Below are 25335 nucleotides of genomic sequence, written 5' to 3' on the forward strand. Positions count from 1 at the left end.
CCAGGGTTAATGAAAACACAGGTGTGGACAAGGTAACCAAAGCTAACCAACTTATGGGAGGAGTGTCCTGGCACCCCGTAAAAACTTGACAATACAATTTTTTGTTTTTTTGTGTTTTTTTTAAATTTATACAAGTCAAATGCAGAGCAATTTCCTGCACTTTATATGCAGGTATCAGAATGAGGTATATAAAACATGTACACAGAGAAATGCTTTTATAGAAAAGTAGAAACCAGTAATGTACTGTTCTTTTCTTCGGTATCAACTAACACCAAGGGACCCTTGAACCCTAGGTCCCCTCAGCAAACCACTCCCAGGAATAGTCTGCTGAAGAGAATGGGCCCTACTGACCCCTCCCCTCCATGTGGGGCAGTGGAAAGGCTTTGGGAAGGAAGCTCTGGATAGGGAGCACTACTAAGGCCTCCAAGTGTGACATCAGGGCTTGGAGGCCCTGCTGACCCACTGGCTCAGTGCAGCACAGTGCTGTGGAGAAATGTTATTCTCCTCTTGGCCATGCCAGTAGCTTGCTCTATGACCTTAGGCATCACTTTACCCCTATGGGCTCCCAGAGGGTCCTGTGTCCAAAAGGCTTGAGGAACCCTAAGGTCCCTCCCAATGGTTCTGATTGTTTTACAAGTTAGGGGTTGTGACCCTAGCCCTACTATCCCCAGGAATGCACTAGCCTGGAGGCTACAGAGCCACCTGCAAACTCAAGCCACTGCCGGGGCAAGTCCTGACGTACTTTACTACCTTGCCTCTGAGCTTAGTTTCTGGGTTACCCTCTCAGAAGCAGCTCACAAGGACCCACAGTGTAATTCCCATAGGTTAATTGGCTCTTGTCTTACCCCTGCAAAATGAAAAGAGGTCATTGTCCACCCTGAACAGAAACTGTCTAGGGTACCCCAGGTCCCCTCAGGTCCTGTGGCCTAAAGCAGCCGTGGATCCTTCTCTACCCTCTTCCCAAGTGGAATGTTCAGTGCAATTCTTCCTTTCCTTTTGAAACAGGAAGAGTCCCTGGGCCTGGGCCCAGGCCCAGCCCATGGTTATCAAGGCACATCACTGCCAGCAAAGCTGGAGCACCCCCAGGAGCCCCTAGCCTAGATCCCATTTTCAACCCACAGTTTTGACTTCTGTACAAACTCGTTTCTGGTTCTCAGAGGTCAGTAGGGAGTTCCATCCCAACTATTTTAAAAACTAAATATAATTTTTAAATCCTGACTCTTGACCTACTTGACCTGAACTATGGATAACAGTATGCGCCACTCAAGCCCACAGAGAACAGACAGGAGGGTGGAGACTGAGGCCATCTTAGATAATAAAGCATAGAGGAGCCTTGGGGAGCTCCCTGTCTGTCCCTGATTCAGTTCTGGGGCATAAGCAATGTTTGGAAGCCCTGGTCAGCAGCACTGCTGTGGAGGCCACTGCTAACTCCATCCACAGGCAAAATCCTGCTCCAAGGATGGAGGAGGAGCACTGGTAGGATCCTACCCAGCCTTACCCTTAGCACAACCTCTGCTTCTGTTTTAGAATTCACCAAAAAAAAATTAAAAAAAATAAAAAAATAAAAAGTCAAGGGAGGGTTTTAACCACAACAAAAACTATAGATCCTCCCAGCTGTAGGAGGGTAGGCTGTCCTGCACCAGTGTCTGCATGGGCTACTGCCCATTAGTGGCAGCTCAGGCCCCAGGCGTGCCTGCCTGGCCCATGAGGGGAGCGCTGCCCTCCTGAAGGTCCACTGGAGTCTGGTTGGTGTGGACCACAATAGTCTTCTCATCCATGATCTCACAGGTGGGGTTGGTGAAAGCAGACAAGGGTAGGGTAATTCGTTGCATCTCCCTCTCACACACTTGCTGGTCATGCTGCTCTTTCAGGTCCTTCCCCCTGGCAGGAAAAGAAGGAAGCATTCAGGCTGTGAATGCCACCCGCGTGGCTTTGCTCATTAAATAGCTTTGCTGGGGGATCCCTGGGTGGCTCAGTGGTTTGGCGCTGGCCTTCAGCCCAGGGCATGATCCTGGAGACTCCCATGTTGGGCTCCCTGCAGGGAGCCTGCCTCTCTCTGTGTCTCTCATAAATAAATAAAATCTTAATAAAATAAAATAAAATAAATAAAATAAAATAAAATAAAATAAAATATAAAATAAAATAAAATATAATATAAAATAAAATAAAATAAAATAAATAAAATAAAATAAATAAAATAAATAAAATATAAAATAAAATAAAATAAAATAAAATAAATAAAATAAATAAAATAAAATAAAATAAAATAAAATAAAATAAAATAAAATAAATAAATAGCTTTGCTGTACCCAGGCAGGGGTAAGGGCTAACCATGGTCACAGTGAATCGGTGGCTGATACACAAGATTTCCATTCTGCCAGGTTATCTTAACAAGAAGCTCCTGTACTTCTAGTCTCTGCTTCCTCATCTGTAAAATTGGTGTAGTAGCATGAACCTCAACACGGCTGCAGACAGGCTCAATGAAGATAGCGTAGAGGAGAGACTCTTAAAGCAAGATATGGTTTGTTCTTTCAGCCAAGGGCTTCAGGAGACCCAGAGAACCATCTCAGTCCTATCCCATAAAGTCGTGCAGAAAGCTGACCTAAGGCAGTTGTCTTATAATACAGTCCTTGGAAGGTATGAGCCCTGGCTGGAAACAAGGATTGTCCCCAGCCCATGCAGGGGGGCAAAAGGGGCTGGGGGCTGCTCAGGTCAATGGGAAACAATGAGACAGTGACCATCAGATCCCTCCATGTTCACACACACCTTTGAATTCTCATGGTGCTCAGTGACCATGTTCACACCTTTGAATTCTCATGGTGCTCAGTGACTCAAGCAGGCCATGGTGTTGCCCCATTTTACTCAAATGGAGTATTCACTCCATGCTAAGGACTTTGTGTACATTATCTTACCTCATTCTTGGCTGAATCCTAGGAATTAGGTCTTATCATTCATTTTACAGATGAAGAAATAGCCCAGTGAGGTGAAGGAACTCTCCATTAACATAATGGGTTCAAATCCAAGTTTGTTGGACTCCAGATAATAATCAGAGAAGTTGACCTGACCAGGGTCACCCCAATGAAATGGTGGCATAGGGACTCAAACCTAGTCTTCTGGTGCACATGTAGGGTCCTTCCCACTGGCCTGGACCATGCCCATTGCAGGCCAAAGGGTTTGGTGAATGCCTAGCACACTGCACACCAGAACCAACACCCAGGAGGACCCAGATCAGCTTACTCTGAAATCACAACTAAACACATGGGCTCAATTGTCAGAGGAAATCCTCCTAGAAGGAGCCTGTGCCAAAGAGGCCTTGAAACAGGCATATGATTAATAACTTGGTGAAATAACACAGGCCTACTTCAGACAGCAAGGAGATAGCTGAGATCAGGTAGATTACACATCCATCATATGAGGTACAATGACAAGTTTCTAGAGACTGAAGGATATTGAGAAAAAAGCAGGGCCTGGAGGGGCTGAAGTCTGCAGAGGTGCCTCAGAACTGCCTTTAAATCAACCAGTTCTCTTGCATTTTAGTACCAGCTTAGCCTTGGCTGTGTGACACCTCGCAAAACATTTAGCCTTGCTGAGCCTTGGTTTCCTCATCTGTGAAATGGGGATAATATCTGCCTCAAAATAGGATAATGAATGTGAATGCATGTTGAAAACAGTGGAACTGCTGTAAAACTCATAGAGGAGGTTATTATGATTTTGCCCTGAATATGACTTGACTCACCAAGCAATGTTATCTTAATCTGGTTTCCCAAGGAAACTCCTACTGACCAACCAAGGCAATTATTGTTTATGTGACCTCCAGCAACTCCTCTCTGGACCTTAATTTTATCATTTGTAAAACAAGGACTTGGGCTTGATAACCTCCAGGGCCCCTGACATACTGTAAAATTCCTCACATGAGATGTACTGATTCCCTGTTTTTCATTGTAAGGTCACAAAAGGCAAAGTTGTGAGCTCATCTCCTTGAGTCACCCTGGGTGACTGAGTTTTTGCATGTGCAAGCCTGAGGCACTCGCCCCATCCTTATCATTAGCCCCTGTACTGGACACCACCACCTCCTACAGCAGAAGAACTCCCAGAGCATCCCAAGAGGAAATGGAGGGACATGGGAAGATGGTTGTCTGGACCAAGTGTATCCCCACTCAGCCTAAGATTTATTTTGCCCGTGGGCACTGCTCATCAGTTTCAGCTGCCACCACATAAGGAAACACTTCCTTCCATAATAAAACAAAAAGCCAGATCCTTCAAGGTTGCCCATGTAGGGAAAAACTTTGACAATCTGGATTTAATTTTACTAAGGGAGCCCCAAGGCAGCAGAAGGCCAAAAGGCAGTTAATGAAAGAGGTGGAATATGCAAGTGTCCTTTGCCAAGGCCTGAATTTCAAAATCTAAGGGGCTGAGGAGGGAAAGTGAGAACTCTTACATCCTGAGTACCCACTAAGGTGCCAGGAAATGACCTTCCCATTATCTAGGATGAAAAGAGCTACCTATGCACCTACTGGATATAACACACTTTATATATGTGCCACTTCACCACCAATTTTGTAAGATAGTATAATCCACATCTTATAGATGAAGAAACTGAGGCATTGGGAGTTGTCCTGCTTTCATCAGCTACCTTCTTTACCAAGCATCTGGCTGTGGCCAGCTATTGATAATTGTCAGGCTGCATCAGAAGTCTTTAGGGGAAAGAAATCAATTCATATTAATGGAGCAGAATAGGACTGGAAGAGGGATCCCTGGGTGGCTCAGCGGTTTAGGGCCTGCCTTCAGCCCAGGGTGTGATCCTGGGGTCCTGGGATCGAGTCCTGCATCGAGCTCCCTGCATGGAGCCGGTTTCTCCCTCTACCTGTGTCTCCGCCTCTCTCTCTCTCTCATAAATAAAGTCTTTAAAGAAAAAAAAAAAAAGAATAGGACTGGAAGAATAGCCAAGGGTAAAGGAAAGAGGTGCTGAGATTCATCTGGATTATGGTCTCATCCATTTAGAAGCTTCAAAACACACCCAACCCCACGGGCCTCCTGTTAATGGTGCCTAGGAGTGCTGGAGATGCAGAGGCTGTCCCCAATTCCTTTTAAGATCTGAGAGAGGCCACCAGGCCTGCTGCATTGACCATCAAGCAGCTCAGCCCCTTCTTACTGCCTTTGGGGGTAGGGGGTGGCCAGGCTGTTGTCTGGCAGCCAAAAAAGAACAAAAGGCTTATTCACTGACTCAGCTCCTCTCCTACGGGGGTAGAGTAGTGTTGACTTACAGTTTTTCCCTTGCCTTTTTATCAGAAAATAAACGCTCCCTCTGAATAGCACAGGCACTGCACTTTGGGCAGAGACAGGGAGCTTCAGACTGGCTGGCTGAACCTCGTAGCCTAGACAACCATGACAAAGACCCGACAAGCTGAGCCCTCACCCACACCCACCTGCGGCCCTTACTCCCCTGAGAGGAAGCTTGGTTCCTGCTTGCCCTTTCCAGGCAGGGAAAAGCCCAATCCCATTAGCCTCATGGTCCTTTGCAGAGTTCAAGTGTTGCAGTAATTCTATCCATGACTGCTCCAGAGCCATGATGGGGATCTGGGCTGGCCAGAGACAGCAGGTGTGAATGGCTGCTGCCTGCCTCTGACATCCTCTTTGAGGTGCTGAAAACACTCCAGACTTCCTTCAGGCAACACAGGTTTCTTCCAATTATTCTTTCACTATTTTCCCAGTTGGAAGTAGTGCTGTGCCATACTCCTGCTCACGAAAAGGTCCCCAAGGCAACTAAGGCTATGAACACAAACCCTATACCCAACTACGCTAATTTCATTCTCACAACAAACCTACATGGTATCTATTAGGATCTCTGTTTTAGAGATGGGAAGGCAGATGCAGACAGGTTAAACCATTTATTTAAACAAATAGCAGAGCTGGGATCTGAACCCAGTACCGTCTACTGCCACCAGCAGTTAATACTGCCCTTTTTTTTTTTTTTAAGGAAATACTAGAACTAAGAGGATCATTACTTCTAATCTGACTTTACCCTTTTTACAGATGAGGAAACGAGGGAAGGTAAAATACTTGTCTGGTGTCACACCTAGAACGGGCAGCAGTTGGAGAACTACATTCCTGGTTCTTTTGATTTCTAGACTCAGCTGTTTTATTTTGAAAGTTTCCATTTTTCCTACCGTCCTTTGCAATTCAAGCAAATTTTCATGAGCTGCTGAGCCTCACTGGGCTTTTGGGAGATATTGGTAATCCTTAGACACATCTTACTGGCTGTGTAGCTTGGACACGGCACTTAACTCTTTTAGATCTCAGCATCTCACTGTAAAATGGTGTAAAAAATGAATCTTGTCAAGTGTGGTCATGAGGCTTGGGCCAAATCATCAGGGAAGAGCATTCAGTAGGGCTGTATTTATTTAAAAAGCATGCAATTAATTTTCACTGCTACTATGATTATCTAACCTAATTGGTGTTCTACTGCTTACATCTAATACTTATGATAATCTTGGGTGGGTGAGTATGGATGTACGGAGTGGGGGAGAGGACATATCCCCATTCAACAATCAAGAAAACAAAGTGCAGAGGAATAGCAGAACCTACATTCAACAGCTCTTTCCAGGACACTCTGTTCTCTGACAGAGAGAGATGAGAACTGAGAGCTTGCCTCTAGCCCACATGCGGTTTCCTGTTATAGTCTGTTCTCAGAGCACTTTTGCTGAGGAAAGGGGTGGTCCGGTGGTTAGTGACGGGGAGTCTGGTGACTTGGTGCCTTGCCCTAAGCTTACAGGACAGTAAATTCAAGGCCTCAAGGCAGTCCTACGACAGCCCAGAGAAGCAAATTTAGAAGAAAAAAGGCCTGGATTCCTTATTGGGCACAAGAACTAAGCTCAGAATTAAGAATGTTTAGTCAGTTCAAGCACCTGAAGGTGTGGAAATTGTCACAAGATCGGAGAGGAGTCAACTGCTATCCAGTGGCTGAGTAAGGAGGAAATATTTCAAGGTCTCAACTCAGCCAAGAGGTTTGGGTCTGATTGTGGATTGTAGGCCAGGGTTACCATATCATTTCCTCTAATTCACTGAAATGAACAAGCAAGTGTCCCTGGACCTGCCATGTTAACCATCCCACTGGGGCAATAGCCTCACGGAATGGAAGTCAGCAGACCCTCTTAGGTCAATACTTGGCTCTCTCTGAACCTCTGCTTCCTGAATCATAGAAAAACAGAGAAGGAACAAGGGCTCAGAGAATGCTAGTACAGGACTCACATTTTACAGAAAAGAAAAAACAGCTGTCATTTACTGACCACTTACTGTGTGCTACACACTGAGCTAAGCTCTGCAGTAGGAAATAGGAACAACTTGCCCAAAATCACACAGATAGCTAGTTCATGGCAAGAGTAAGACGTGGCTCTACCAAATGCTAGGTGTATGACCTCAAGCAAAGTATATATCCTCTCTTTTCTCAGTTTCCTATTGTATAAACTAAGGATAGGGGGCCTGGGTGGCTCAGTCTAGCTCGGGTAGTGATCTCAGGATCCGGGATTGGGCCCCACAACATTGGGCTCCCTGCTCGGCAGGAAGTGCTTCTCCCTCTTGGTCTCCCTCTGCCGCATTCCCCCTCACAGGGGGCAGGGAGGGGATGTTCTCTATCTCTCAAATAAGTAAGTAAAATCTTTATAAGTAAATAAAATAAAATAAAATAATAATAAAATAAAATAAAATAAAATAAATAAAATCTTTATAAGTAAATAAACTAGAGCTAATAACAGCCTTTACCTTATAAGGGTGATTGTGAGAACTGAATTAAAGCATGTAAATTGCTGGAAGCAGGGTCTGGCATATGGTAAATGTTCACTTTTGCAGTTATTGTTGTTATTCTTAGCCAACACTTTTCATCTGTAAAATGAGGCTGACTACATTGTCTCTAAGGATACCCTAGGTTTATTTAATGCTGGGTGACCCACCAGGGCTGTGAGCTCAGACACAGCCCTTACCACTGGGAAATGCAGGCCACCATATCGCATCCCTTTCAGAAAGCCTTCTCAGATCATAGAAGAGAAATATCACAAGTACTCAGGGCTAGAAGTCAAGTTCCCTGATACTGGCCGGAATGGAAAATAATTTTTCCAGAACCAGCCAATGCTGTAAAAATGAATGCAATTTGGGGCTTATTATCAGGTACCCATCATGGACTTTGAGAGCCTTTTCCACATGATACTTCAGGGGGCCTCTCAAAGTGAGCACTCCTCCTCCTATTGTCCCAGCCACAGGTCAAATCTCTGAGTTTCCCAGGAGCCTCTTTGGCTTCCTCATAGTGGTGATGAGTAGCAAACAGGTTCTATGTCCTCCAACTCATTTTTCCCTCCTATTCTAAAGGAGATCCCACTGCTTATAGCCCAGGGAATTCAAGCCCCAACTGCAAAAGGAGTGGCTAGGAACCTTTTCTAGTAGGATTTTATTATGTATTTTTTTACAGGGGGAAGGGAGGGGTGGAGAGAGAGGGAGAGAATCTTAAGCAGGCCCCATGCCCAGCACAGATCTTGATGTGGGGCTCAATCTCACAACCCTGAGATCATGACCTGAGCTGAAATCAAGTTGGACGCTTAACCGGCTGAACCATCCAGGCACCCTTCTAGTAGAATTTTATAACTCACAGAAAGAATTCAATTTCTGGAACCCTGCAATGAGTGTCCAGCCTGATTCCTACAGTGCCACTCACTTCCATACCAGGCATGTTGTATTAGACAGCAGAGAATTTGATATCAAAACAGGGACTCCTGTGTAGCTCAGCGGTTGAGCGTCTGCCTTCAGCCCAGTGCGTGATTCCAGAGTCCCAGGATCGAGTCCCAAGCAGGCTCCCTGCATGGAGCCTGCTTCTCCCTCTGCCTAGGTCTCTGACTCTGTATGTCTCTCATGAATAAATAAATAAAATCTTAAAAAAAAAAAAGATATCAAAAGAGCTGGCTTTGAACCTAGGCACTCTCCCAGGTACTGTGACCTTGGGCAAGTCACTTCACCTCTCTGATGAAAGTTTCCTCATCTGTAAAGTGGGAAACAAGAACTCCTACCTCACAAGGCTTTTGGGTGAGGAGTAAAGGCACCAAAGGAAAGAGTTTGTCCAAGGTCACCTGATAAAGACTAGAACCAAGTCTGTACATCTTAAGCTAGTTTTCCTCTTTCAATACTTGACTTCCTTTTTTGGGTATGTATGCCACAAAGAAGTCTGATTCAACTTTATGTACCTTCCTCCCCTCCTTTTAGCCCAGAAGAGAAGCTACTTACCTCTTATAGGTATAGCCCAAGACGATGCCAGCTCCGATGGCAATGATGATCACCATCATGGTAATGCCCAGCACATAGCCTACCAAGGACAGGACACAAGATCCCATTAGCCTCACCCCAGACAATGGGAAAATATTTATTGATGGTTCGCACAAGGATGGGGTGGGGCAATCATACCCAGGGTTCCCAGGTCTTTTTTCTCTTTGGAGTTGACCCGAACCCGTTGGCTGATCCCAATCACTGGCTGCACGGCTGCTGCCTCACTCCGGGCGGGCAGGGCATTGGCAGGAGGGAACAGCTGCACCTCATCTCCACTTGGCACTTCAGACGCCTCCTCAGTGTCTGCTGTGGAGGTTGGAGGGGATAGGGAAGTGGTCTCTGGAGGTGAAGTGTAAAATATGTCTCATTAGAGTAGCCTGAGTGAGTTCCGCAGCTGGAACTGGCCTGGAGTGTTGGGGGAGGAGAGAAGGGGGAATGGGTTCACCTTACAATCCCCACACACCCCAGGGACAAGGCCAGGTCTGAGGGGGCCACGCCACAGTTGGAACACGGCAAAGGTGGAGGAAGGACAGGAGAACGAGCCCCTCCTGCCTCCCACGTCATCTGCTCAAACCCTTGCCATCTCCCAAGGTCCGCTCAGTTGCCCTCTTCTCCAAGGGGTCCCCCTCCGCGCTTGGAAACAATTCCTGAATCCACACTATTTGCCAGTCCCTATGTTACATGCGCTACACATTCGATTTAATCTAATTTTAGAGAACGGCCTCGCTGCCTCGAGAGCAACTAGCCATGGCTCTGGAGTCTAAGAAACCTAGATTTAAGTCTGGACCCTGCCATCGCTTTCAAAATGTCGCTGAACTTCTCTGCGGCTCAGACCCCGACTCGGTCTCTGTCCAGGGGCGCCGTATGCAGAGTGCCTAACACAGGGCAGAGCCGCTCCACAGACGGCCGCTCGGCGGCGAGGGAGTCGCTAAGGGCGTGGGGCCGGGAGTCAGGTCCCGTGAGCCGCCGGCGGCTGCGCACCAGGCCGGGAGCGCGCGGCCAAGGGGCAGGGCCTCGCCTCCCACGGTTGTTTACAAGGCGCTCGCGGAGGATGAGCTCACTCGGAGAAGCGGCGGCGGCCAATGGGCTTCGCGCCCCGGGGCCTGGAGACAGCCCTGGCCAATCGGACGGCGCGGGGGCGGGGCGGGGCCGGCCGGCGACGCGCGGACGCACGTGCGCGGCGGGTGGAACGGCCGCTCCCAGGCCGCCCGGGGTGTGGGGGTCTGGGGGGTTCCGGGCTCCTCGGAGTCCCGGCCCGTACCTGAGCAGCGCAGGTCCTCGCAAGGCCGCTTCTCGGGAGCGCCGGCCTCGCCGCTGACGTAGCACCAGGGCCCGCGTGGGTCCCGGTCCGGGTTCCGGCAGAAGCTGTGGTTGCCGGCGTCTGGGAGGGGAGAGAAGGCGCCATGGGACGGGGCCAGGGCCCAGGCCGCGGCCGCCGCCCGCCGCGCGCCGCCCGCCGCCCGGGGCCGACACTCACCCGCCGCGGAGGCAGACGCCAGGCGGCTCTGCGCCTCCAGCCAGTTGAGGCAGCGCAGGCCCGGTGCTGGGGAGGGCTGGTCCGCCCGGTACAGGTGGCCGTTGTCCCAGAAGCAACCTGTGAGGAAGAGGAGCCCCCGCAACCCCCAGACCCTGAGCGGCCGGCAGAGGAGTCGGACCTGCCCCGCCTGGGCGACCCTGGGCCCGGCTGGGCCTCCCTGACCTCATGTGGAAAACCCGAGCTGCCTTGAAGGGTGGTTGTGAGGCCGGAAAGAGAAGGAAGAGAAAGCGCAGAGAAGGAACAGCGCGTCCAAAGCCCCTTTGGTGTCCGGCCCTCACTCAGCGCTCAGAGAATGTTAGCTTTTATTTTTGTAAGCCGGCAGGCGCTGCACAAGTGCACAGGGTTGTTACTCTGGAACTTATGGCCACTTTGGAGGAGCGTGCAGGGGAGACTTGGGTTCGGGTCCCTTTTTGGAGATGTTGGGAGTTTTGGGTCGGTGGGCGGCCAGGCCTGAAATTCATCCCTGTGTTGTAATTCCATGTTGCATAAACTGGGGTATTCCTTTCACGGATATGGCCACACTTGCACTGGCAACACTCCTCCCCAAGAGAATTCTACAAAAGCCTGGATTCAGTCAGGCAAAAGAGAGCCTCAACCGGAGGGAACCTGCCTCATCCACTGCTTGGATGGGATTCCAAATTCCCACTCCCTTCAGCAGGAGAGCCTGGGGGACGAGGGCCTGTGCTGCCAACCACACCAAGCAAAACCCCTGAAAAGAACAGGACTTAGGGAGTAGGGGAGATGAACCCCAAATTCCGTCCACTCATGAGCCACAGGCAAGGAAAAGGAAAGTAGCTACTTGCTTTCGTTAATGACAAATATGGAGCTGCAAGCCCCTGACAGGGAAAGGAGAAAGAAGGAGAGAGAAAAAGCCTTCATGGAACAAGAGAAACCAGCAACAAAGCTTCATTTCCTGTCATTTTGCTGTCAAGTCTGGCTATGCTTGGGAAATAGCTTTACCCGTTCTACTTCATTTAAGTTGCTGCAGGAAGGAAAGATTGTAATCTCACCTCCAGATCCATAGGCTTCTGCTAGGAGCATGTTGCTGATGAGGAATGTTTGCACCCAGGCCAAGAGCATCCTCACCTCCTTCATCTTGCAGGTGATTGACCAACCAGTGTCCAACTGGGTTCCCCTTGGCGTCGGCTCTGCCTCCCAGTCCCAGGCTTGCAGTCAGACCTGCCCTTGTTATGCTCTTCTGGTAAACAGCGTCTCTTTAGAATTGGGAGCTTCCCAGCTAGCTTGCTGCAGCGAGGTGTTTTTTCCGCTGAAAGGCGCCCCCTGGGTCCTAAGCCTCGTATGCCAAGCAAGATCACTAAGCCAAGAGAGGAACTCTGCCCACAGAAGAAAGAGGCAGAGTTCAGGTTGTGCTTAGCAGAGGATCAGTTTGAGATCTACACTGACTGCATCCCCGGGGCTTTTCATCTCTTCTGTTTCCATTTGTGTGAGTATAGAAAGAGTAACTCTGTCAAGAGGCATTATTGTGGGGAGGGTTTGAAATTAAAGTCACAAAGGCAGAACAATTTAGGACCTACTACAGAAGCAGGAGGAACTCAAGACTTCATAGTGGGCTCAAATAAGAGTATCCAGGTGGAAGGAACACTTTATATTCATTTTGGAAAAAAAGGGGCCTTTATGGTTTATACATTTTTATGAACACTGACTTTAAAAAAAAAGTATAATAATAAAAGTATAATAATCTGATCCTGTGCCAGGATCAGATCAGTCACTTTACTTTGTTTATATTTGGGTTTTGGAGGTGTCATATATAGTAGGAATACGGAAGGGGTCTCTTTAGTTGAAAACACATGTTAGCAAACATTGGGACATTTGCTTGCTATATTTAATAGTCTAGTCTTTCTACCAGCCCTGAATTCATATAGAGGAAGTTAAGTCAAATGTTTGCTTTCTTTCCTCCACCCTGTGGGAAATCCATCGCAGTGATTTATAGCCATCATTAAACCTCACCACATTCATATGACTTAGGCCTTTTGGAGTTAGGCAGAAGGGTCCTCTTCCTGTTTGGCTGACAGTTTGAGTTCCCAGGCAGCCTCAGTAAATGGAGAGACAGAGCAGAGTGATTCTCCAAGATTACCTTGTGACTCAAGCAAATCTCAAAATAGAAATGGAAGACTGTTTCGATCTGAGGGCTTGTATCTTTAGGCAGTAATTTAGGGAGAAGAAAAAAAAACTTCACTAAATAGGTTTCAGAAGCTTTATCAAGGAAGAAAGCTAATGTCAATCCAACCAATCTGAAGTAAATTTGCATTTACTAGTCAGATTTCAGACATGGAAAGGACAGAAATTTAGTTTACTTTTTACAGAAGTTTGCTGACTGTGTTTGAGTCCTTCAGTCCATTTAATAAGACATGTTGCTTTGTTTTTGCAACCATACTCCTGTCTGCCCACACAAGCTTCTGATCTTCTGACCCCTGACTTGGCCTATGCTGGTAATCACACAGAATCTGTAAATTTATTCACATACATATACACAGATATGCCAAAATTTTACAATTTAATAATTGTAACACAGCATTAAGGGGGCCTTTTAAAACACTTTTATTAATTTTATAATTTTTTGAGAACTTACCACATACTAGATATAGTTCCAGATACTGAGAATGTATCTGTGAACAAAATACTTGAAATCTCTGCCCTTATGAGAGCTTATATTTTGTATTTTGATTGGGAAAGATAAATGATAAATATGTAAAGTGTCAGGTGGTCTTAAGTGTCGTGAAAAACAGTAAAACAGGGTCAAGGAGAGAATAATAGGGTGTATTTCACTTGCTAAAGAAAGCTAACATTTTCAGGGAATCAGGTGGATATTTCTATAGGCAGAAGGCCAAAGGGGAAGGGTTCTTTGCACACTTTTTCTTGCGGACTTACACCACTACAAGAAAAATACGATGTACATTTTGTTTCATTACATAAAATATATAAGCTTGAGAAAATGAGAATGCAGCTTTTAATTTCAGAGTAGCAGGGGGTTCTTTTGGATGGATTCCTAAGCATCTAATCTATTGCCTTTGTATGCAGTGAGTGTTCAGTTATTGTCTGATGAAATGCTCCTCAGACTCTGAAGGGCTACTTCTCCCAGATTATAATACTTTCCCCTCTGATTATAACAGAGACAGGCTACATACACAGGCCAGCACTTGTACCATTTTAGATTATCTGCTGCACCCAGGTAGGGGTGCCGATATTTCTTCCTCAGAATTCCAAACCTCATTACCTGTTGCTGTTATCTAAGTTTTCTATTCAGAAAACTGCTATCTTCTGTAATTTACACACCTTTAGTATAGAAAGAAACCATATTTTGTGCCATATGTCTTATCAGGAACAGCACTACCTGTAAAAGATGTAAGACAGGCTAGAGGAGATTTTTTTCAGCTTAGTCATTTCTGCTTTTTTCTCGCCTGTAAGACATTTATCTGCGTGATTTGATTTTTTCTGGAATGACAGGCTTGTTCCTCAGTCCTTCAAAGGCATATTCTCTATTATAGTAGGTTCAGTATCTTCCTTCCTCAAGGAAATCAGATTTAGTTCAGAGATGTGCCTTTTATCATCATTGATGATGTTTTAGTCTTATGATCTCGTTTTGAACTTTGCTTCATGTATTGGAGCAATATGGCCATATTTTATGGCTTATAGTTACTCCAAACTCCATATTTATTTTGGAAATATTACTGCAATAATAATATGATACAGCACTATTCAAATACTCATTTTGTTTTAAGTTTTTTTATTTATTTATGATAGTCACAGAGAGAGAGAGGCAGAGACATAGGCAGAGGGAGAAGCAGGCTCCATGCACCAGGAGCCCGATGTGGGATACGATCCTGGGTCTCCAGGATTGCACCCTGGGCCAAAGGCAGGCGCCAAACCGCTGCGCCACCCAGGGATCCCCAAATACTCATTTTGGATTGCATATATCCTTGAGGAAAACGTTGTGAGGTAGAGTACTTATATTTTACTAAATATTTCAGGGATGTTTGACTCTCAGTTTTATGTTAAATAATTACTGATCCAGAGAGACAAAGCCATACTGTTAACTCAGGAAATAACTTCCAGAGCATTTTCCAAGAAAGATGGGCAGTTCATTTTGATAATAGGGGATGTTAGTGGAAGAGTTCTAATGAGGAAGCTGTTACAAAACTTAAGAACAACAACAACAAAAAAACAAGAACCAGGCAGCCCGGTGGCTAAGCGGTTTAGCGCCACCTTCAGCCCAGGGCGGTGATCTTGGCGACCTGGGATCAAGTCCCTTGTCAGGCTCCCTGTATGGAGCCTGCTTCTCCCTCTGCCTGTGTCTTCATGAATAAATATAAATAAATAAATAAATAAATAAATAAATAAATAAATAAATAAATAAATAAATAAATAAATAAATAAATAAATAAATAAAACAAATTTAAGAACCTTGCACCTGGGTGGTTCAGTGGTTGAGCATCTGCCTTTGGCTCAGGTAATGATCCCTGGAGTCCTGGGATTGAGTCCTGCATCCAGCTTCCTGCGGGTAGCCTACTACTCCCTCTACCTATGTTTCTGTGTCTCTCATGAATTAAAAAAAACAAAAAACAAAACAAACAAACAAACAAAAAAAACCACTTAATCTTTTTTGTCAGCCAAAGAGGGCTAAATGTTGGTAAAAATCTTTGGAATAAGATCCAATGAAAAAAAAAATCCAATGAGTTGGCTCCAGCTATTCTCTCCATATAATGCACCGTAGAAGTAGCTACTGAGATTTCGCTGAAAGATATTTGGGTGTATAATTGTAAACTGAGCAGAGGATGACTTTATGAAGCTTGTTAAGGAAATCATATTCCAATATCTAAGCCCCAAGGACATTTTCTTTGAAAGTATGGCCTTCAATGAGTTAGGTTATTTGCATTTTGATACACAGTTAAGTGTTTAATAAATGTTTGAGATAAAGAGGAAAAGCAGAGTACCACATAAAGACAAAGAGTCTAATAAGCCTACAGAGAATAGTAATTTTTTAAGGATAAACAATAAAACAGCCAAGAGAGTTTGTGGATAATAGGTTACTTTCAGAAACAAGACATTCTACACTGAAAAACTGAGGAGCCACAAAAGCAGAGAATTTGGGAATATCTCATAGCTGGTTTTGAGAAATAAAAGGAAGAGTAAATTTCTGAATGAGAGTAGCTTTTTACTTAGAGGTCAGTCTTAGAAAACATGGGTTTTTACATTGAGGAAAACACAGTATTTGGTATTGCAGGGATAACACTAGAGACTATAAACTTAATTGGCTAATAAGACTAGGCTGTTAATATTTAAGGTAAATTAACCCAGTAAACTACAGTGATGCCACTTTTGGAAAGGAATGTAATATTCTTCAATCTCAGTAAACTGGAGCTGCAGCTTTTAAAATTATCAACACCCAATATGAGCTTTAGTGCTGACATTTAAAGCAAGAGAAGCAGTATGTCAAATAATTAAGAATGTAGGCTTTAGGGGATCCCTGGGTGGCTCAGTGGTTTAGCACCTGCCTTCAGCCCAGGTCGTGATCCTGGAGTCCTGAGATCGAGTCCCAGATGGGTGCTCCCTGCATGGAGCCTGCTTCTCCCTCTGCCTGTGTCTCTGCCTCTCTCTCTCTGTCTCTCATGAATAAATACATAAAATCTTTAAAAAAAAAAAAAGTGTAGGCTTTAGAAAGACCTGAGTTCCAGTCTCAGCACTACAGTATAGTTTTGGATAAATTAGCATCCGTAATTCTAAATTTCCATAGCCTGTTATTATCATGATTAAGAGTACAGATACCAATGTCAGCATTCAAATCCCAGCTCTGCTTCTTATTAGCTATGTCATCTTAGGGAAGCTACTAAATTCTCTATGATTCAATTTCCTCAGGTGGAGGTTGAGAGAGAGAAAAAATAGTACCTATACCATTGGATTGTTGATATTCAGTCCTGAATAAATATTAGCTGTGTCAGTAACCTCTAACTTCAAAGTACTAGTATATATCTTTTTTTTTTTTAAGTACTAGTATATTTCTATCTTCCAGAAACTTAAAATCTGGTTATAAAGATCAGGCTAACACAGGAAAATAAAAACATTAAACAGCATTTATAAGTAGTGTTAAAGAGTATGATACAGACTATAAAGGCATATTGATTCAGTGATTATTAAACATCCACTGCATACCTAGCAGGCACTAAACTGAGTATCGAGGATATAACAGTGAACTCTACAAGGTCCTTTTTCTCAAGAAGCTCCTAATTTTGTGATAGAGCAGATACTAGTAGGCAAAACAACAGTGAAATAAATGCTACAGCAGAGATTAGTACTGGGGGCTGTGAGAACTCACAGGAGGGGCTTATGACCTACATTTAGGAGGTTAGGAAAGGCTTATCAGAAAAAGTAAAATCTGAATGGGGTAGGAATTAGTGTTCTTGGCAGGTCAGACAATGTGCAGAAGCCTAGAAATGTAGGCTATCACTATGACTAGTGGGGAATTCAGGGTGGTGATTAAAATGAGACCAAAAAACATGCAGCTGAAGAGCTGAATACTTACTGACCAAGTTATGGAGGTTTCTGAGTATAGATTTTATCCTGCAGGTGTGATCTTGGAGTCTCGGGATTGGGTCCCGTGTCGGGCTCCTTGCATGGAGCCTGCTTCTCCCTCTGCCTGTGTCTCTGCCTCTCTTTCTCTCTCTCTCTGTGTCTCTCATGAATAAATAAATAAAATCTTTAAAAAAACAAAACAGTTGCTTAGGAGTTCTAAGCTGTCAGGGAAAGGGAGCAGGAAAAGAAAAGTCCTGAGTTTGGAATTGGAGCAATTAATCTTGGCCGAATACTAGGCCTAGTCTAGGCAGTCATGTGGCATAGGATCTATGGGTTAATTTTAGGAAGGCAATGCTTTTGACCTAATCTTTGCTCTGTCTTCAAAATGTAAAAAAAAAAAAAAAATGTTCATCTGTGTATTTTAGGTGTGCCAAGTCCTGGACTAGGGTGTTTTCCATGAATTACTTTACCATTCAGGGTTGTAGTTAGCATTTGAATTTACATAAATGTGTAAATCAGATGTTTATCTATTAAATATATGCTGAGTCTGGGAATCAAGGTAGCTGGGAAATGTCTGTTCCACCTTTAGAATCCTGATATTTTATTCTCCTGCTACTGTTTATTCTTTCAGTCCCCAAACAGCTCTTGAGTATCCTCTGTGTCAGGCACTGCTTTTCCTTTTATCATCTATCTCAGTTCTCTCCTGGGTGTCATTCTCACTAGGCTGTCATGTGAACTATTCTCTTCAAAACTTTCTCTATTTATCTTTTCTCACGGTTGGCTCCATCCCATCTCCTCTTAAGAAATATCCTTTAAAGGATTTGTATGTCAGGGAATACTAATAAATATTATATATTCTTCAGACTCTGTTACAGTGAAATGGAGAGAAGAGAAAAGGAATCCCATAGGGGCAGCCTGGGTGGCTCAGCAGTTTAGCGCCACCTTCAGTCCAGGGCGTGATTCTGGAGACCTAGGATCGAGTCCCACATCAGGCTCCCTGCATGGAGCCTGCTTCTCCCTCTACCTGCGTCTCTGCCTCTCTGTCTCTCATGAATAAATAAATAAAATTAAAAGAAAAAAAGGAATCCCATAGAAGATCATAGAATGATTGTGGCTGGAAGGAAATGCAAAGACAGGAGAAATCAACATCTTAGTACTCTAAGGCCCACCCGTAAGAGATTGTTGCCCCAATTGCCTTTGCAAAGCCCAGATAACAGAAATGAGCAGTATTATATAAGGCATAAGGGGGTGTCATAAGTGGACTCAGATTGGCCCCAGCATGGCAAGACCCTGAGTCCAATAATAGAAGGTTAAGTACCAGCTTCAAACACTCAGTGTGTTCTCTGAGTTCCTAATGATATTTCTACCTGGAGCTTTCTTTTACATTTACCTTAATGGCTCAGTTGGAAGTCAGCCATCACTGCTAAGTGTCTTCTGTCCTATGCAGTATTGGCAGCAACTTCCTTATTATCCTGACATTAGAAATAGAAATTCTGCCCAGTTGCAGCCAGGCTGTTACTACCCAGGCAGTGGTAGAGCATTTCCACTTTCTAGGATCTTGTACTCTCCAACACTGAGTGGCCTAACCTTTTGTCACCTTCATAAGTCATCAGATTGATAAGAAAGCCTCCTATTCTTAGAATATTTCTGCCATCAGCCCAGAAACATGCTTTTTGCTCTGAACTTCTGCTCTCTTGGATATAGTAGGGAAATCTGCTCCAATAAACATTAAATTGTTAATATATTTAAAGCATTTAGTAGAGTACCTCACACATATTAAGAACTTTTGCTATTATTATTAATGTTGTTGTTGTTACTACCACCATCTAGGATTAGAAGCTAGAGTCTCACTGAACCTCTGATTTTGCTCCTGTTATGCTAGATAGTTTAAGCAAGTCTAAATTATCTGGAAATGGAGTTGAAATATTTGGTTTCCTCTGTTTTATAGCCATTGTCAGTTCAAGGAGTCTTAAAAAGGTCCAAGTATTATCTCATTAGTACTTTTACTTGTTAGAGTTTTAACATCTCCTCTCTGGATTCCTAAAAGACTGTAATCCTCACTTGCCAGTGAATTGGATAATCCAGCAATCTCTGCCTAGAATGATGTACATTTTATCCAGCCATCCAGTGTTTACCAACAGTAGGTCAATATGGACAGATAAAAGCATCATAGCTAACATTTATTGAGCACTTAGTACATGCCAGATACTATTTTAAATGTCTTTTAAGATTTTATTTATTTTTAATTTTTCTTTTCTTTCTTTTTTTTTATTTTACTTATTTATTTGACAGAGAGAACACAAGCAGAGGGAACAGCAGGCAGAGGGAAATGGAGACACAGGCTTCCCACTGAGCAGGGAGCCCAATGTGGAGCTTAATCCTAGGACCCTGAGAACATGACCTGAGCTGAAGACAGATGCTTAACCACCTGAGCCGCCCACCCAGATTTCCCATAAGTGTGTGTGTGTGTATATACATATACATATGTATATACACACACACACACATATATATACACACACACACATATGTATATGTATACACACTATTTGTCATAAAAACCCTCAGTGCAGGCACAATTATTATCCTTATTTTATAAATGAAGAAACAATTATAGAGAAGTAACTTGCCTAAAGCAAAAGGTAAGTGGAAGAGCCAGGATATGTACCTAGGCAGTCTGATCCCATACCCTGTGTTACAAACTGTCTCACTGTACTGACAGGGAGAACCTGGATTTGCACAGAAGTGCAACCTGGTGCCCCTGGACATTTCATATCAATGGAATCATACATTTGATCTTTTGTGTCTGGCTTCTTTTACTAGAAGTAGTGTTTGAGATTCATCTGTGTTGTAAAATATGTCAATATTTCATTCCTTTCTATGGCTGAATAATATCCCTTTTATGGGTATTCCACATTTTGTTTATCCATTCATCAGTTGGTGGCTTTTTCCACATTTGGCTATTATGAAAAATGTTGCTATGGACATTCACATACAGGTTCTTGTTTGACACTTGTCTTAAATTCTTTGGGGTATATACCCAGGAGTGGAATTGTTGGGTGATTCTGTGTTTAACTTTTTGAGGAACTACCAGTCCATAGTGACTGCACTTTTACATTCTCACTAGCAGTGTGTGAGTGTTAGAATTTCTCCATATCCTTGCTAAAGCTTGTTATTCCCACTCACATCCCTTATTTTATTATTGTCATCCTAATAGGGTAAAATGGTATCTTATCGTGGTTTTGATTTGTGTTTTCCTAGTAACTAATAACAAGATGTTGAGTGTCCATGTGCTTGTTAGCCATTTATCTTCATTGAAGAAATGTTTATTACAATCCTTTGCCCATCTTTAAAAAAGATTTTATTTATTTATTCATGAGACACACACACACACACAGAGGCAGAGACATAGACAGAAGGAGAAGTAGGCTCCTCAAACCCCGGACCAGGAATCACACCCTGAGCTGAAGGCAGACGCTCAATCACTGAGCCACCCAGGCATTCCTGTTTGCCCTTTTTTAAATTGGGTTGTCTTTTTTGTTGTGGTGTTGTAAGACTTCTTAATATATTCTAGATAGATTTTTTATCAAATAGATGATATATTTTCTCCTAATCTGTGGGTTATGCTTTCACTTTTCAAAAAAAATTTATAAAAAAAAAATTTATGTAAAGATTTATTTATTTATTTGAGAGCAAGAGTGTGTGTGTGAGCAGGGGGAGGGGCAAAGGAAGAGGGAGAGAGAATCTCAAGTAGACTCCTCACTGAGTGAGGAGCTCCCACTAGGCTCAATCCCAAGACCTTAAGATCATGACCTGAACCAAAATCAAGAACTGGACACTCAACCAATTGAGCCACCCAGGCACCTCTTTTAGGTTTGTTTGTTTATTTTTAAGTAATCTGAATATTCAACATGGGACTTGAATTCACAACCCTGAGATCAAGAGTCACATGCTCCACTGACTGAGCCAGCCAGGTGTCCCAATGTTTTCACTATCTTTTTAAAAATATATTTTTTATTTATTTACTTTATTTTTTTAAATATTTTATTTATTTATTCATGAGAATACACAGAGAGGAGAGAGAGAAGCAGGCTCCATGCAGGGAGCCCGATGTGGGACTTGATCCCAGGTCTCCAGGCAGCACTAAACCGCTGAGCCACCAGGGCTGCCCTATTTATTTACTTTAGAGAGAGAAGGAGAGAGAGAGTCTCAAACAGACTCTATGCTGAACGTGGAGCCAACATGGGGCTTGATCCCACAATCCCAAGATCAGGACCTAAACCAAAACCAAAAGTTGGACACTCAACCTACTGAGCCACCCAGGCATCTCCCTCTTTTTTTTTTTTTTAAAAAGACTTTATTTATTTATTCATGGGAGACACAGAGAGAGAGAGAGAGAGAGAGCAGAGACAGGCAGAGGGAGAAGCAGGCTCCATGCAGGGAGCCCAACGTGGGACTCAATCCCGGGTCTCCAGGATCACATCCTGGGCCGAAGGCAGGCGCTAAACCACTGAGCCACCCAGGGATCCCCAAAAGATTTTATTTTTAAGTAATCTCTACACCCAATGTGGGACTCAAACTCATAATCCTAAGATTAAGAGTCCCAAGCTCTATCCATCAACTGAGCCAGCCAAGCACCCCTGCTTTCACTTTCTTAATAGTCCTTTGGTGCATAACAGTTTTTAATTTTTATGAAATCTACTTTATCTTTTTCTTTGGTTGTTTGTACTTTTGGTGTCATATTTTGCATATGTCTATCCAGCTCTCCCAGCACCATTTGTTGAAAGACGGTCTTTCCCCAGGTCTTGGTACCTAGTGGAAAGCCAATTGTCCTTAGATGTATGAATTTATTTCTGGACTCTCAAATCTGTTCCATTGATATACACATATATAATCTTTATGCTGATACCATGTTGTTTTGATTACCGTAGCTTTGAATTCTCTACTTTTATTATGGCAAGCGTGTTTCTGAGTACATTTGTGTATTGTGATCGGTATTTCCGTTTAACTATTTTTGGAATATGTACTTCTTTGTGGATCATTTGTATAATTAGTACCCTTGTCATTTAAAATAATTATGAAGTGTTTGTTTTATTGCCTTGCTGCGCTGTGCTATTTTTGTTAAGCTCTTATTTCACCCTGTTTTCTGGGTTGCTTTTAACTTTTCTAGATAGCCTTGTTTGCACTGTTTCTTCTGGACCCAGACTCATTAGCTATCAAGCCCTACCCCCTTGATGTCAGAGAACGTTGGCTGCTGTTTTTAGGTCATCCTCATAGAAACTCGGACTACTCCCATCTGCCTCAGCTCAGACCCAGTACTTCCTGCCAGTTGTGAGTTGAGTTTCTGGGGGTAGAAGGCTTGCTAAGAAACCTCTTTCTTGAACCAGAGCTCTCCAGAGGTCAAGGGTGGCATCAACCTTACCATCTGCTATATGCTTATTTGTAAATAACCATTCCTGGGCAGCCCAGGTGGCTTAGCAGTTTAGCACCGCCTTCGGCCCAGGGCGTGATCCTGGAGACTGGGGATCGAGTCCCACGTCAGGCTCCCTGCATGGAGCCTGCTTCTCCCTCTGCCTGTGTCTCTGCCTCTCTCTCTGTGTGTGTCTCTGATGAATAAATAAATAAAATATTTTAAAGATAAATAAATAAATAACCATTCCTGAAATGTTATACGATGAAACATATGGGAAAGAACCTGTCTTTTGAACTCTTCTCGTGCTGCCCAAACAAGCATTTACAAGTGCTATTTTCATATGTAATATATCCCTGTCTTTAGAAAGGAGGAGCTTCCAGAGATCATGGGATTTGTTCAAGGATGTCCAGTGACCTTATGCTGCTACTGGGAGCAGAATCTATCCCAATCCCATTGATCTCCTTCTCTTCATCATTACCACATATTCCTTCCTTATTGGGCAATGGAGGACAGAATTTACTTTCCAGTATTTTCCCCAAGGGAGGCTGAGTTTCTTCTTCCCCACTTTGGCATATTACACAGGTAAGGAGCCTCAGTGAATAACTTGCATTCACTGTGCCATTCTTTGAAGGATCAAGATATGGGCTCTGGCAATAGATCTATGAGAGAAAGGGGGACAGGAGAGAAAATGTCTACAGCCTCAGTGAACTCTTTAGGAATTTTGGATGAGTGGAGATGTTCAGTTTTCCCCCATAACAAATAGGGTGTCTTCTATGAAACTTGACTGTAGTGGGTTTTTTTTTTTTAAGATTTTATTTATTTATTCATGAGAGACACAGGGAGAGAGAGAGGCAGAGACATAGGTAGAGGGAAAAGCAGGCTCTCTGAGCCAAAGGCAGACGCTCAACCACTGAGCCACCCAGGTGCCCTGACTATAGTGGTTATTGATCAAGTTATTGATATATATGAACTTTTCCTATAGGAATTTTCAAAGATATGCAAAAATAAAGAGAATAATGATTAGCAAGTACCTGCCACTCAGCTTGTAGAATCATCAACATATGGCCCATCTTGTTTTATCTCTACTCCCATTTACTCCTTCTCCCCACTGAATTATTTTGAAACAAAGTAAGTATATTGATCAGGGTTTCACTTTCTACTTGTTGAAGCCATTTCCCTTAGATACTGAGATGTATGCTGTCATTTAAATTGCTTTTAGCAGTTGTATTGGGCCTGACATTCTTTCTCTGGCAGTTTTTTGCATTGGTAGAATTACAGGAGTTTCCTTTTTTTTTTAAAAAATTATTTATTTATTTATGATAGTCACACACAGAGAGAGAGAGAGAGAGGCAGAGACATAGGCAGAAGGAGAAGCATGCTCCATGCACCGGGAGCCTGACGTGGGATTCGATCCTGGGTCTCCAGGATCGCGCCCTGGGCCAAAGGCAGACGCTAAACCGCTGTGCCACCCAGGGATCCCTTACAGGAGTTTCCTGGTCTCAAACCAGTTATTTTGTCTCTCCCACTCCCAGAGTCCTATGAACCTGTCAAGCATCTTCACTTTGATCCAAGTACCTAGACCTCCGCTTACCTGTTCTCCTAGTTTACTAACTTTAATGTATGAGGTTAGGGACTTCAGCAGTCTTTGTCATTAAATACTCTATAGGCAATGCCTAGCCTGGCATGTAGTAGTAGGTGCTTAATAAATAGTTGTTGATGACTGAATGGATGAATCCCATTTGGCTTTCCACTCACCTGAACCTCACAATCAGCTATTTTAACAGTGCACTTGATTCTGTGTATCTTAAATGAGAAAGTTACCTGAACCTCTTGAGAAGTAGCTTTTATCCATGACCCTTTTTGTCTAGCTGAGGAATCTGAATTTTCCTGGCTCCCCCTGCTGGTCTCTCCTGGGTAGTTGCATACAGGTACCTCTGGTGGCCAATGATTGGAGCCAGAGCCAGGTTCTGCCAAGGGAAAATAGAACATTGTTGTGGAGTGCCCTAGCCAGTCCAGGCAGGTCTGAGGAGGAAGAGAGAAACTTACTGAAAACAGTTCAGGGAAGTGCAGCTTTCTGTATAAGGGACCGGGAAGGTAGCCCAGTGCCAGCTAAGGTCAGAGCAGAGTTAGAGCCTGCTAGCACCTGAAGAACTTGAGTATCATGACTATATGGGCCAATAAATAAGCTGGTCCTTGTGTAGGGATCAGCCTCTACGTTGAGAATAGAGATGTGCTCCTTTTCCCCTTAAGACAAAGCACTTTGAGGTGAGACATGGTCACCACACAGGCTGAGTAGCTACACAGTTTTATTTTGGCCTCCTGTGAAAGTTGTCCCAAGTGGGGTGGTGAATATAGATGGGAGTGTCCCTAGAGTTCATGGTCTTATGTGACCCCATCTCCCAACTAGAAAGACCAGTAACATATCTGTGGAACTCTGGGTATATGCTCTGCTAGCACCTCCTCCCTCCACCCTCTGTAAATATAATAAATGCCCCACACCTGCCTGCTTCCTAGATGACATTTTGGTTATTTACACATATTTGTCTTTACCACA

The 25335-nt window shown here is 43.9% G+C and overlaps 1 protein-coding gene and 1 long non-coding RNA gene across 6 annotated transcripts in view; one reads left to right on the plus strand and one right to left on the minus strand.

Moving 5' to 3' along the window:
- Positions 1 to 97: 97 nt before the first annotated feature.
- Positions 98 to 12116, minus strand: PIK3IP1 (phosphoinositide-3-kinase interacting protein 1). 3 transcript variants are annotated; one of them, XM_038575689.1, is made up of 6 exons: positions 11851 to 12116; positions 10781 to 10897; positions 10565 to 10684; positions 9442 to 9609; positions 9265 to 9343; positions 98 to 1881 (listed from the first exon to the last, which is right to left on the minus strand). In XM_038575689.1, the coding sequence occupies exons 1-6, from the start codon at positions 11933 to 11935 to the stop codon at positions 1677 to 1679; spliced, it is 774 nt and encodes a 257-aa protein (XP_038431617.1). In that variant the 5' UTR covers positions 11936 to 12116; the 3' UTR covers positions 98 to 1676. The 3 variants fall into 3 exon arrangements, with proteins under 3 accessions (XP_038431617.1, XP_038431616.1, XP_038431615.1); XM_038575688.1 differs by having other exon boundaries at positions 9442 to 9618; XM_038575687.1 differs by having other exon boundaries at positions 9442 to 9642; positions 11851 to 12115.
- The window catches only part of LOC106557828, a 28871-nt gene continuing 14283 nt past the window's right edge, over positions 10748 to 25335 (plus strand). The window contains exon 1 of one of the 3 annotated variants that reach the window (XR_005379394.1): positions 10748 to 12284. This is a non-coding gene — a long non-coding RNA (uncharacterized LOC106557828). The remainder of the gene's footprint in view (positions 12285 to 25335) is intronic. The other 2 variants (XR_005379393.1, XR_005379395.1) reach the window with 2 other exon arrangements.

The sequence above is a fragment of the Canis lupus genome, chromosome 26 (assembly GCF_011100685.1).
Source record: "Canis lupus familiaris isolate Mischka breed German Shepherd chromosome 26, alternate assembly UU_Cfam_GSD_1.0, whole genome shotgun sequence".
Lineage (NCBI taxonomy): Eukaryota > Metazoa > Chordata > Mammalia > Carnivora > Canidae > Canis > Canis lupus.